The 14,453-nt window shown below is 34.0% G+C and overlaps 1 protein-coding gene across 2 annotated transcripts in view; it reads left to right on the plus strand.

The window, feature by feature from the left end:
* The window catches only part of EPC2 (enhancer of polycomb homolog 2), a 143,041-nt gene that overhangs the window by 95,723 nt on the left and 32,865 nt on the right, over positions 1-14,453 (plus strand). For both annotated transcript variants that reach the window (XM_004032631.5, XM_019022780.3), the window contains exons 3-4: positions 3,427-3,572; positions 13,730-13,936. In XM_004032631.5, coding sequence (XP_004032679.1) covers positions 3,427-3,572; positions 13,730-13,936 — 353 coding nt within the window. The remainder of the gene's footprint in view (positions 1-3,426; positions 3,573-13,729; positions 13,937-14,453) is intronic.

Consider the following 14,453-nt stretch of genomic DNA (forward strand, 5'->3'; position numbering starts at 1 on the left):
TGTAGTTTAAAAGAATCTCTTCTTATATTTATATATTTTAGAAATGCTATTTTTATTCAGTAGCTTTTAGTATGTCCTCTTTTTTTTTTTTCTCTTAAGTGCCATGTAGGGAGTATACAGGTATGACTGAAGTAATCACTGCTTTTAAAGAATTTTTACCTCTGACTGGTAGAGGAGATAATAGAACCTGAGGTAAAGAGAGGTACAGGCAGGCACCTGTACCTGGTTTAAAAGCAACAAAATCTATAATGATTCTTATATGGGTTTTGAGTGAAAGAGAAATGGTAGTATAGAATACTTAGACTGCTAGTGCAAGTCTTTGCCCTGGTTCTGATTTAACACATTGTCAGATCTCCTATCAATTCTCGCTATTAATTTTTCTAAACTATTTCCCAGCTTTTCTTGTTCCTTCCCCTGCCTCACAAGCTGGGGTGCTGGCTTTTGTAAGAATAGAATAAGAAGATAGAGCAGATAGGAGGTGGAGGAACAAGAGGTGAGTAAGATTAGGTAGGTGTATAAAAGATGGTCATGCAAAATTTGTATATATAGCCTTGCCCTTGAACTTTTGAAAACTTCTGTTTAACTTATAAATTCAGTATATTGTGTTAACTCTGCTCCACACTTTCCTAAATCTTTCTCTAAAATGTCTTCTAGCTGTATCAACTGCCTGATTTTATTGACTGTTTGCTGTTAGTATGTGGATTAAGGCAGATCATTGGACTGTCATTATGTGCATTTACAAATACAACATCCTTTGTGAAAGGAAGAGTAATTTTTAGTAATCTATGTAGTTTATGAGCTCTGTATCATTCTGTCATTGACTTTGATACAGATTAGATTGACTTTTTAAAAGCATGCTTTTGAATTATTGATTGTCATATAATAAAGACAAGGTTTTACATAAAAGATAAGAGAAAAATGCATTTTATTCTCAAGAATATTTTAAATGAATCATACTTACAAAATAGTTTTTATCATTAGTTCACCGATAGCTGTAACTCCTCTGACTTAACTTTAGATTATATCACATACTTAAATACAATAACACAAATTTTAGAATGTGGGACTCATTGGGAGATGAAATACTGCCTACCACATAGGATGGTTGTGACAGTTAATTTAGTATGTTTAAAGCACTTTGAGTACTACCTTGCCCATAGTACTATATAAGTTTATAAGTGCTAGCTAACATTTATTTTTGTTTTTATTATTGTTATCTAGTGGTAAAAATTTCTTAAGCAATGAACTGAAGTCTAGATTTTTGAGATGTAGTCATTTACTGATTATAAAGCAAATGCCTTTAGATATTTTAACTTCATCAGTACTATCTGTAGTAGGAGGCTGATTTTACTAAAATTAGATAATTATATACATCTGTTCCTATTCCTTTGTTAGTACCTTTAAGAAAGTCATGCTGAATCTGAGAATGCCAGGACATTTCATGTGGTATGAATGTAGGATATTCATTTACACATCGCTGCACAGACAGCCTCTATATAACCAACCTGTTGGTTATTGATATCTCTTTTAGTGCCTTACTCTAAATCTTGTCATGTAATTTCAACACATAATTTGTGGCACTTTAGTTTTTTTACCCTTTATAGTTTAATAACTTATACGTGTACATGCTTAAAATGTCAAACAATACAAATGGGAACAAAGAAAATTGCTTCACCATCTGTGAACCCCTCCTTTCGTAGTCCCCTTAACCAGAAATAGAGATTACTAGTTTTAAGTATTCTTTCAAAAATATCCTGTGCATTTACAAACACATGCGTATATATCCAACCTTGTCCTTTTTAAAACACATATATTAGTGCGCTATATATGCTATTCCTCTCCTTAGCTTTTTTCATTTAATATTTATGAAGATCAGTTTCATTCTATGTCAGTATACATGGGTCAATGTCTTTTTCAGACCTTCAGTCTATATATTCCATGTATGTGTAAACTATCATTTATCTAATCCTACACACATTGTTTTGTATTTTTTACTTCTTGCAGTGTCATAACTAATACCCTGTGTACATATCTTTGTTTCTGTGTATGTTTATATGTAAGATGAATCCTAGAAATAGAGTTGCCAAGTTCAAGAGGATACATTTTTAATGAAACTAAATACCAGTTTATAATTGCCTACACACATGGTTTGAGAGGGCTTTCTTCTGCTGCTCTTTCTAGAGTAGCATATTATCAAGTTTTAGATCTTTGCTGAGTGAAACCTATTGTCTTATTATTGTATATTTATCAATCTATCACTGAAGTTAAACTTTTTTTATGTTTAAAAGTCATTGACATTTATTCTTGGCTGGGTGTGGTGGCTCATGCCTGTAATCCCAGCAGTTTGGAAGGCCAAGGCAGACAGATCGCTTGAGCCCAGGAGTTCCAGACAAGCCTGGGCAACATGGGGAAACCCCATCCCTACAAAAAATGCAAAATTAGCTGGGTGTGGTTGTGCACACCTGTAGTCCCAACTTTACTTGGGAGACTGAGGTGGGAGAATTGCTTGAGCCCAGGAGACAGAGATTGCAGTGAGCAAGATCGTGCCATTGCACTATAGCCTGGGCAACAGACAAAATGAGACCTTGCCTCAAAAAAAAAGAGGAAAAATCATTGATATTTATTCTCTACTAAAATACCAATTCACATCATTTGCCAATATTTGTTGAGTTACTAGTTTTTTTCTAATTTGCAAGAAATCTTTAAGAAAATCAGCCTTTTGTTTATATAGTACACCTTTTCTTTTTGTTCTTTGTCTTCTGACTTAAAGTTTTCTAAGTAGAAATTTAAAAAGTTTATATAGTCAAATCAATCTATTTTTAATCAGTGTTATGGCTTCTGAGTTGCTGCCCGTGCAACATTCCCACCCTGTATGATCCTCTAGTATTTTTATGTGTTTTACTTTTTACCATTAAATTTTGTTGAATATGTCACTTACTGGTGTTAGGAGTAGGATAGGAATTCAGCTTAATTTTTTTAAGATAACTAGTCTGTTATGCCAACACTCTTTTTTTTTCATTAGATACCTGTTTTATCCTCAGTAATTTGAAACATCATTTCCATTATACTCTGTTCTTGAGCTTGTTTCTCAATTCTTAATTTTGGCAAAGTTTCTCATTATGCCACCAAACTACCATGTCAACATGTATATGTCATCTTTTTTATAGCTGCTATTTTATATTCTGTTATACATTTTCAAAATAAGATATTTCTTAACGTTTTTACTGTTTAAATCATATATAAAGCAAAATTTTATTTTTTCTTCCACTGTGCAGTAAGTCTCTGAAATTAATTGTAGATACCTGCTCCTGAGCTCCCCTTTAGTCAGTGCACTGTAATTTAGAGGTAGTCTGCAGTCAAATATGATGAACAATGTATAATTTCATAATTTCTCCTGAGTTTGAAGAATTTTTCTTTCTTTTCTAGCTTTTAATCTAGACAACGAGCAACCAGATTATGATATGGATTCAGAAGATGAGACTTTATTAAATAGACTTAACAGAAAGATGGAAATTAAGCCTTTGCAATTTGAAATTATGATTGACAGACTTGAAAAAGCCAGTTCTAATCAGGTACTGTACCATGTAAAGATGTCTCTTATCTTCTAGTTAACCCAATTTGCACCTTTATTTTGCATTTTTTTAAGACCTGAGTGTGTTGCATTTTACTGTTTCTTGGATTTCTTTTCCTGACATCCTGGAATTTCTGTTTACAATGTTCCGTGAGTGGAGAGTACTTAAGCACAATTTCTTTGAATAAGAGTATGAAGAGTACTGTTCTGACTGTTTTCCTGTTTGGATAAAAATAATACTAGTTACAATGTTATAATATTTTATTGATCCTTTCCATATGACTAGTATTGGTGCTTCCATAACTAAATTTGCTTGCTTGGATCTTTAAGGCAGTCATCTTATGTCAAATCTTGCTCAGATATTAAGGTACTCATCATTTTAAATGGATTTTAATTTTAATTACTTATACATTATTTCAGTTCAGTGAGGGAAAAATTATTTACAAAAGAATATTCTTTAGTGAGGTATTTTATATATGGCACAGGTAATTTAAAATGGTACTGTCTTTCTGGAAAGCAGTCAAGCAGTGTAAGTCAGGAGCCTAAAAATATTTATGCACTTTGATTTAATAATCTCATCTCTTGGAATTGTTCACAAGAAAAATAATTAGAAAAAATGTCAGTGATTTTTGAGCAAGAATGTTCAGAATAAGATGTCTCTGAGGTAGACTATAACACAGGCATTAAAAATCATGATTTTGAAGGATGTCTAGTGCCATAGGAAATTGTACATTATATAATATCAGATTTAGAAAATAGGATACAGAACTCTTTATGTGGAAAACTTTGAGGTTTGTTTAATCATTTATATTTGTACATGTGCATAGAAAGCAAAAGAATAAGGAAGTTTACAACAAAATGCTAACAGTGGTTATATTTGGGTGCTGCAATTGGTGATTTTTATGTTCTTTATCCTATTTTTCTATGTTTTCCAAATTTATCATGAGCTATGTGTTGATACTGTAATTAGATTTTTAAAATAAACTTTTTAAACATAATTTTTGGTGTACCTGTGTGGTATATTAATGTGCTAATTGTTATTAACATTCTAAGAAGTTAGAGTTGCAAATAAACTTTTTACAGTAGATTGTTAAAACTTTTCATTAGTTTACCCATACAAATTTATTATTTTATTTTACCCTACAACTTAAATCTTTTAAATCTCTAAGGCATTACAAGCTCTTCAGAGCATTTTCCTTTGGCAAGTGACTTTGCTGCATATTTAGCCTATCAGTTTGCCCGCCCCCCCCCCCCACCATTTTGATGAAAAGTAATATCCACTGTACTATTCAAAGAAATACATTTTGAAAATTGAATTTTGTAAAATTCATGTTACTGGTTTTTGAGAGATTGTCTTACTTGGTTTTTTGTTGGGAGTTCTAAAAAAGTACCAAATTGATGTTCATTATAATTGGTGACTTACAGTTTTCCTGGGATTTTAGTCGCAGGCATCAGGTAAAGTTTCAGTTTTTCTTTAGATGTAAATTTTCTTAGCAATCCTAGGCTGGATCAGCCTTTTGGTATTTTTATGATTTTCTATGATTGCTCAGAAACTACTCATAGTGGCTGAGATGATACCATCAGAAGCCTTCAGCTCTCTGTTCTGTAATTTGCTTTCTTTCAGTCAGTAAGCAATATTTAGTGTCCAGGTGGACAAGGCAGGTGATAGCAGTGAGTAAGACAGATGACAAAAATTCTGCCCTTGTTCAGCGTATTATCCAAGTGGAGACAGGATAAACAAAAAAACATGTAAGCAATACAGTTAACTGTGCACATATAATCAGCCCCATCCTATTTTAGTTCTCTTTGCTCAGGGACAAGTTTCTAGGCTGTGAAACAAGTAGCTAGGCACAGAGCATGATAGCATCTACTTTCAGCAATGGAAAGTAAAAGTGGAGGTTTTGTCATTGGAAGAAAGTAATGGTCCTGCATTAGAATCAAGGATTAAAGATAACAAAGGGCTATCTTCATTCCATTCCCTGATCTGTTAATTTATGGATCTCTTTACTTTTCCTTTATGGGGGCTGGCATAGTACTAGGTCCTGGGACAAGGAATCAAGTTTGTAGTTAAACTACTATTTATTAGGTTAACAGAAAACGACAAAAGATAAACTTAGGCAAACTTGCCTCTGTTATTCTGGGAGACTATTTCAATGAAGTCATGATTAAAAACTCCTGTTATCAAATGCGCTAATTATTTTCAGTCCCAATCTGTTTATTTGATTTGTGCTCTCATATCTTGGAGCTGTCTTCACCATTTTTTAAAAAATAAAAATAGAGTTTATTCCCTCTGGTTTTATTGTTTCTCATGACCATTCCTTCTTTCTTTTGCTTGATCCCTTTCATTCAACTCCTGTAAACATCAGGGTTTCTTGAAATTCTGTTCTTGGTTTTCTTATCCTACATATTTTTGTGTAATATCAGCTCAGTGAGTATTTTTGTAGATATAATAATGTATTACCTTTGGCCTTGACCTCTTTCTCAAACTCCAGGATTTTTTCCCCCTTTTGGTTTTGCCTATTAACATCTTCACCTGGGTGGTCCACAGTCCCCTCAAGTTTATCCTTTTGGGAACTGAACTTACTGTCTTACCATATGTAATCTTGTAATCCTTATCTCTTCAGTAACTCCCAAACTCAGATCCATCCATTTTTTATCCCTTTCCTTCATTGATAACTAATTCACTTCAGGGTTTGTCAGGTTTTATCAAAGCACTGAATGAAGGAAAGGGATTTGACAAACCCATGAATTGAATGTTATTAAATTGTTTGATTTAGTATCTTCTTTCCAATGTGACAACTAATTGCAGTACCTAACCTGAGACTGAATCTTGTAGTGGACGGGAGTAGGGGGATGCTATGAAGATTATTTTTGAGTCAATTGACAGTATTGGAGTATAGAGAGTAGATTACATAATATTTTCAATGTTAAATTTACTAAAGTTGAAGGCTGTGATTATGAAAGAAAATATCCCTGTTCTTAAGAAATATACACTTAAGTATCTAGGAGTAAAGAGCCATGATATATGTAACTTCCCACCCTCAAAAGGATCAGAAAAAAAATTGTATACACACACACACTCACACAATTAGAGCTTGAATGCACACAAATGTTAAAGCAAATAAATACAAAAGCTAACAATACATGAGTCTTGGTGTAAATGGATATACAGTGTTCTTTGAAATGTTTTATTCTTGCAAGTTTTCTAAATATTTGAGATTAAAGTTAATTTTTAAAAATCACAAGCCATCTTAAATGGCATTCTCTTTCATAGGATTTTCTCTAAAATAAATAATAAAACACTTTCCAAGAAATGTGTTTTTAATTTTTCTTTTGAAAACCCTCAGTGTTTTAATGTATAAACCCTTATCTCATTCCTAAACTATTGAACATGCGATTTTTAGTTACTGATTAACCTTCTATATACCCTATTGACCTTTCACTGCTCTCCACTTATCACACATTCCCATAGAAAGACCACTCCTGCCCAAAACAGAACTCTCCTTCTAACACCCTGGGTAATCATTTTCCATCATTTTCCTTCCTTTCTACCTCCATACTACCTTTTACTCCTGTAGAAGCATAATCCTAAACCCTTTCTAACTCTTCCTTGTGTACCTGTATAGTCCTCGAATATTTTATTTTCACTTATCTCCTCTCTCATTTCTTCAATCTTTCTCTCTCTGCCCCAAAAGGTGCCCAAGTCCCTATTTCCAGGAGAACCCTTTCATTTGACCCTATCCTTCTCAGCAAACTACCACCCATTGTCTCTTCTTTCTTTGTCATAGTTAAATTTTCAGAAGTTTGGCTATACTTGGTGCTTCTTATGTTTACCTTTTACTCACATCACAATCCATTTCACTTTACTAAAATTGCAGTGTTTAAGGTTACCAGTGGTCTCCTAATTGTCATCAGGAGCCTCTTTTCAACTTGTATCCTACTTAATATCCCTGCAGTATTGAATGATGTTGACCAGGACATTTTCCTGATTATTTTCTTCTTTCTTCATCTCCTCTTTATCTTCAGTGTTGATATTTCCTTTGTTATCTGTCCCCTGCATTTTTTCGTTTATCTTAAGCTGCTAATAGTTTTTTGCTGGTTCGCAAATGCTCCAGAGCTGGATTTCTAGTGGAACCTTTCCACCTAAGCAAGTATTTCAAATTTAACATCTCCAGACCTCCTTTGCCTCCCCCAGTTTTGCTCTCCGATATGGTTTGGATTTGTGTCCCTGCTCAAATATCATGTGGAATTGTGATCTCCAGTGTTTGTGGAGGGCCTGGTGGAGATGATTGGATCGTGAGAGTGGATTTTCCCCTTGCTGTTGTCATGATAGTGAGTTCTCACAAGATCTCACAACATTGTTTTACAAGATCGATTCACAAGATTGTTTCACAAACTTGTTCTCACAAGAATGTTTAAGTGTATAGCACCTCCCCCTTCTCTCTCTTTCTTCTGCTCCCACCACATAAGATGTGCCTGCTTCCCTTTCACCTTCTCCCATGACTATAAATTTCTTGAGGCCTCCCCAGCCATGCTACCTTTACAGCCTGCAGCACCATGAGCCAATTAAACCTCTTTTCTTTATAAATTATCCAGTCTTAGGTAGTTCTTTATAGCAATGCAAGAACAGACTAATATACTCTCTTTCTTAATTAATGATATCATTTTCGTCTTCCTTCTAGTTGGCCAGTTTGCACTTTAGTGCTGACTTCTTTAAAATCATCCCAAACATCACTAAATCAAACCAGTTTTTTGTTCCACAGTGTTGCACAGGTTGAGTATACCTTATCCAAAATGTTTGGGACCAGAAGTGTTTTGGGTTTTAGATTATTTCACATTTTGGAATATTTACAGATATATAATGAGATTATTTGGGGATGGAACCCAACTGTAAACATGAAATTTATTTATGTTTCATATATACTTTATACACACAGTCTGAAGGTAATTTTTTTACAATATTTTAAATAATTTTGTGAATGAAACAAAGTTTTGACTGCATTTTGATTGTGATCTGTCAAATAACGTCAGATGTGGAATTTTACACTTGTAGCATCATGTTGGGACTAAAAAAAAATTGATTTTGGAGCATTTCAGATTTATAGATTAGAGCTGCTCAACCTGTATTTGTTGCCTGTACCATGTTCCCTTATTTTTATTATTTTTCACCTGGACCACTGCTATTCTGCCACTAGCTATTTTATTAAAAATTCATCTTCTTAAAAAAGAAAAACTTCATTGGCTTCCACTGTCTATAAAGTGAAATCTGAACCACCTGATTCCAGGCATGCTGAACTTCTTTCTGGTCCTCTAATGTACCATACCTTTTATAGCTTTACATTGTTCCTTCTGCCTGTAATGCCAGGTCCTCTATTTATAATAGTTTTTAGTAAAATTATCACCTTGGGATACAGGCTACATGTTTACTAAGACTGTAGTATAAGACTAAATATTTGCTGTTCCAGCTATAGTCCTCATGCCGGTGGTGTTCATGGTACCAGCAGCGGTGGTTTCCCTACTGGATCAGTTCTGTGGCCTGATTTTAGGCATTATGGATTCCAAGCCTGATTCACCAGTACTTCTGAAGATGTAGAACTATCCAGTATCTTGTAATAAATTCCATCTATTGCTTGCAGATAGAAACTTTGACTGATACATGTTCTCAACCTTCATTGTACTTAGAAAATTCAAATTAAAAGCGCCTAAAACTCAATATAATAATCACATCATCGGTTTTTTTTTTCATCATGCAGCATTTTAATTGTTTACTTGATACTGCATTATTGATTATGCTTTGGATGGGGCAGACCACAAGCAGTGGCAGTTAGGAAAATGTGGTTCTCACGTGCACTAGGAACAAGTACCTTTTTACATGGGAGAGGGTGCCTCCTGTATTTTTTAATTTAGTATGTAGCATGTTGAAATGGATATGTTCTTTACTATGATGTTAAAGTATTTGTGTATTAAAAATGAAATTTGGTCTAGATCTTTTGAAGCAGTCCCAGTGAACCCCATCACACAATAAAATTTTAAAACCACCATACCATGCTGTAATGTGTGTGTACATGTATTTTATAATTATGTTATATAAAGTTAATGAGCAGTCAGATTATAAAAGTAATTTGAGTTTATGTCTTCCATTTCATCTCATTTAAAGTGTTGTCCTATCCAGATTTGTTTTAACTTTGTATTATTAAAAGATCAGGGGGTCGTTCCTATGACTGCAGAGAAGGTTAGTTTCAGCATCAGCGATCTATCAATATGTAGACAGAATTGTCTCCTAAACGGCAGATTAATAGAATTCTTGACAGTTTTGAAGACCTTAGAAGATTATTCATAGAATTGAAAAGATCTTTTTTTTCTGATCATTTTATCATTCTAATTTCCTTATTCTATTTGTGGTTCAATGTGGGTTGGCACTGTTGAGAATCAGAAAACTATAGTGGAAAACTTTAGAGGAAGAAATGAATTGATAAACAAATCCTTCTAAAATAGTCATCTCAAGCATGAAGATCATATGTGTTTTAATGGATTAGTATCACCTTTCTATGGGAGAGAAAAGTATTTCATTTAGCTGTATTGCATTAGCAGTCTTCGAATTTACACAGCTATTTTCTTTTTTGATGTAGGCATATGTCCCTTAAAAAAAAAAGTAGCACATGGTTTATGTTTGGGCACTTACCCAAAGACAGGAGAACTTTATAACTCTACCAGTCTTTGTTGTTGTAGTCTGAAGACTTCTTCCATTTTCTGGGTCTTTGGAGAAGAAAATGTTTTCTCCTTAATTTAATTTGTGCAGAATACTCAAAATGTGTAACCATGTATATTTTGATTTCATTGAGTGCTGACGTTTTCATTTCAGATTGGCTTGCCGTAATTTTGTGGCATTGTGTAAATTAGGGGTCATTTGCTAAATAAGATGTTTTCAGTGTTATCTATTTAGAATCATAATTTCACTGTGTTGGTTTTGAGCTGTGGTCATTCATTCTTGAAGAGTATAAGGTAAAAAGTGGTCATTTAACTCTTTTTGAATTTAATGTAAATGCTTGTTATTTGGAAGCCTGCCTTTGATAGTATTTAGGCTGTTACACAAATAATAAACCATAGATTTGAAAGAAGTAAAGTTAAAAAAGAAGTTGTGTAGCAAAGAGGTGTTCACTTATCAACCCTGAACACAGTATAGGCAGTCCCAGATGGAAATTTGTCCTACTCTGCCCTGTATCTTATTACAGTAATGCTCAGTTCCAAAGTTCTCACATTGTTCCCTTATTAATTAATTTGTGTTTGTCTTACCTTTGTTGCCATGTCATGAGTTTCTTTAGGTAGCAAATTCATCTTAAAGTTTTTTCCCTTATCTTCCCCACATTCTATAACCCATTAATGGGCTGATGGTAGTTAATTTTTAATAACTTCCTAGTTGACTGTTTTGTAAATTAAATTACTGCTTAACTCAATGTTTTATAAATTAGAATACATTAATTTTTACATAGAATGTATTCATTTATATATTCAAAATATATTTATTGAAATTACAGATTTTGTTGATTAACAGACTAAGTGGTCCTTGTCTTCATAGAGCTAGTAGCCATCTAGAAGAAAAGCCTATATGGTAGGATAATTTTTTTTATCCCTGTAAGTAAATAATGTAAATCAACTCAGAGCTATCTTGGAAATAATAAATTTACCAGACTTTTTTGCCAGTTAAGTAACTGGTTTCTACTGCTTTTTAGTGAATGAATTGCGTGCTAAATGATGGAACATTTTTATTTTTAATTTTTTTAGAGTTAGGGGGTCTCAGTATGCTACCCAGACTGGACTTGAACTCCTGAGCTTAAGTGACTCTCCCGAGTAGCTAGGACTACAGTTGCATGCCACTGTGCCTGGCTGCTAAATGACAGAACTTTTTTTATACTGTATAAAAATAGTAAGGTTCTGATTTTGCAGATTTTTAATCATGTGACTTAATAATGTGTGACTGATTTATCTACAAGTAGTTCTTCCCCACTCAAATTGATGCTATACCCACAATAGAGATACAGTGATACTAGTTGCCTCAGAGTAGCTAAAGATAATTTTTACAGAATTATTAAAACCAAGATTACTCATAAAATAGAAAGTTGCTTTATAACAACATACAGCAGTGAACTGAAAAAATAGTTAACACTGGAAAGAAATATCAGAATGTTTAACTGTAAAGTGTGTGTTGAATTCTTATTACTTGTGATATAAAGACGGCTTTTAACAACACGGCAATACACATTGTAAGCTGGAGCAAGAAGCACCAGAGAAAGGAATCTGAGCAGGTATTTTAATCTCAACATACCATGCAGGAGCATAGGAAGCAGTGTTAACCTGAGTATTGTTATGTAAGAAACTCATTAACGTTCTGCTGATTGGTGGAAAGAGCACTTACCCTTCTCCCCATTCGGAGGTTAGATTAAGCTCTTGATTTAGTAGTGAAGATAACAAAATTTTATCAGAAGTGAAATGATCAAGAAGCTGAAGAACATGTAACACATCACAGAATTGTTTTCCTTGGCCTCCAGAACACATGAGAACTGCCTGTGTTGCGGTCAGTACAAGGTAGAATTTTATTAGATCTAGAAAGCTGTGTTCTTATTCTACCACTGTTGTTGTAGACTGGGGTTGACATCACCATTCCGGAGAACTCCAGCTAACAGTAGAAAGGTATCCACTTAAAGGTGGATGTTTGGAAATACTGGTTCTTATGGTGTGGTCTTATTTTCCAGACTCTGGCTATCCACTTTAAGGACCAAATGCAGCCTCTCAAATGTAGTTAAGCTACCTCTACTAAGAGATTGGGTAACCATAGAATGGCCACTTAGTATTTTAATGCACTAAATGTAATTGTGACATGGACTAGAATACTTGAGTTGACATTGTCAGTGTGTTCTCTTCCTGTGGTCAAACTAGGCAGACAAATTACAATAAGAAACCGATGAATTAATTCTGGAAATAATCATCATAGGACTTGAAGTCCAGTGATCAGTGCATTTATTCCATGAAGTTATACCAACACAAGAAATCATTAGAAATTTATTTGGTGAATTTTGAGTTCTTCAATAGACTTCATACAACATACAGGTCAATTTTTATATTGATCTTATAATTTCAATGAGAAAAATTTTCATTTCCAAGTACTAGGGAAACATTTCTTGGGAAATATCTCAGCTTCTGAAAATGAGCCTTCATCTCTAAAATAATACAAGTAAAAAGATTGAGATAGCATCACTTCAGGGAGACTTCCCAGCCCTAAAATGGCATGATCTTTTTCTAATGTTTGCTGTAAATGGATAGGTGTAACCCCCATTCCATCCTGCTAAAGCCGATTGTCTTGTCTGATCTCAAGGTGCAAGGCAACAAATATGACCAAGCAAATGTTTACAGCCTTAATTTGAGATGTGTCAGCATTATGCTGGCTGCACTGATAATACCAGCATTAGAGCTCCTAAGGGAACCATCCATCCTAGGGCCACTGTCCCAGGACATGACGTTGTCATTAGCAGAACGAGTGTTAAGAATAAGGATTCTCTAGTACTTAACACTTGGATAGAGGAATTATTTTATATGTCACTGGTACAAAGAATTCAAAATTGCATAATGTTGAAACTTCTGGAAACATGCTAAGTTTGTTTTTATAATCAATTCCGAAAGAGGTATATTATAGTAAGTTGCAATATATTAGAGAATATTCATCTTTTATTTTGGACGCACATAAAAAGAAACCCCCATACCTCCTACTTTCTGTAGGAGAACAAACAAGCTATTAGACTTGAAAACTGATAGATCCTCAAATGTGTATAATATCAGAGTTTTGAAAGATCTTGGATGTCTTCTAGTCCAAGACTTGCCTGAGGCATATATTTATTATAGTCTTCCCAAATATCGTTCATCCAGCCTTCTTAAATATTATCAGTGATACAACTCACTGTCTCTCAGGGAAAATTACTAATTTTTAGATAAATCTCCTAATTAATGATTCCTTCATTAGGTTGAATTGAATTGTGTCTTCACCTACCATAATATTATCTGTTAGTAGTTATTGAAACTGGTCGCATTTTTTTCTACAACCACAAGCTAACTTTTATTTCTTTTTGCAAACATTGTAGCCAATGACATTTTGTATTTTTCATTTAGCTTGTAACACTTCAAGAAGCAAAACTGCTGCTAAACGAAGATGATTACCTTATTAAAGCTGTATATGACTACTGGGTGAGAAAACGTAAAAACTGCAGGGGGCCATCCCTCATTCCTCAGATAAAACAAGAGAAAAGAGATGGCTCTACCAACAATGACCCTTATGTTGCCTTTCGGAGAAGAACAGAGAAAATGCAAACTCGAAAGGTAATGTGCAAATTAGGTTTCATTGAAGGTAGCTTAATAGTATTTAAGATCAATCATTTTTTTTTGTAATAACTTGAATAATTTTAACATAATGGGAGCTAATGGCATTGATGACTTTCTATAAGAAATCCTACTTTTCGTCTGATCCGTGGTCAGGCACATTATCCATTGCGCCACTGGCCCACCACAAGAAATCCTACTTTTCAGTAGCTTCTATTGGCCAGTTGTTTACGCTGTTTATCTGCTACCTATGCCTTTTATAAATTTACTGATCATACCATTTTATGCTTGCAGTTGAAGTGATAAGAGGAATTTTGTGTCCTTATGCACCTTGGAAGTTTTGATCTCTTCAGTAAACTAAATATTCTATCACAGATCTCCTGTGTTTGGGAAGCTGATAACTTGAAATACTACTACTATTCCTTGTTGCTCGCTTGAGACTTTACAGTTCCTTGGAAACCATATTGTAGTTCTTCCAAGTGAAAATGGACCTTGCTGCCTCTGGCTGCTACAGGGT

This window comes from Gorilla gorilla, chromosome 11, assembly GCF_029281585.2.
Source record: "Gorilla gorilla gorilla isolate KB3781 chromosome 11, NHGRI_mGorGor1-v2.1_pri, whole genome shotgun sequence".
In the NCBI taxonomy this organism is placed as follows: Eukaryota; Metazoa; Chordata; class Mammalia; order Primates; family Hominidae; genus Gorilla; species Gorilla gorilla.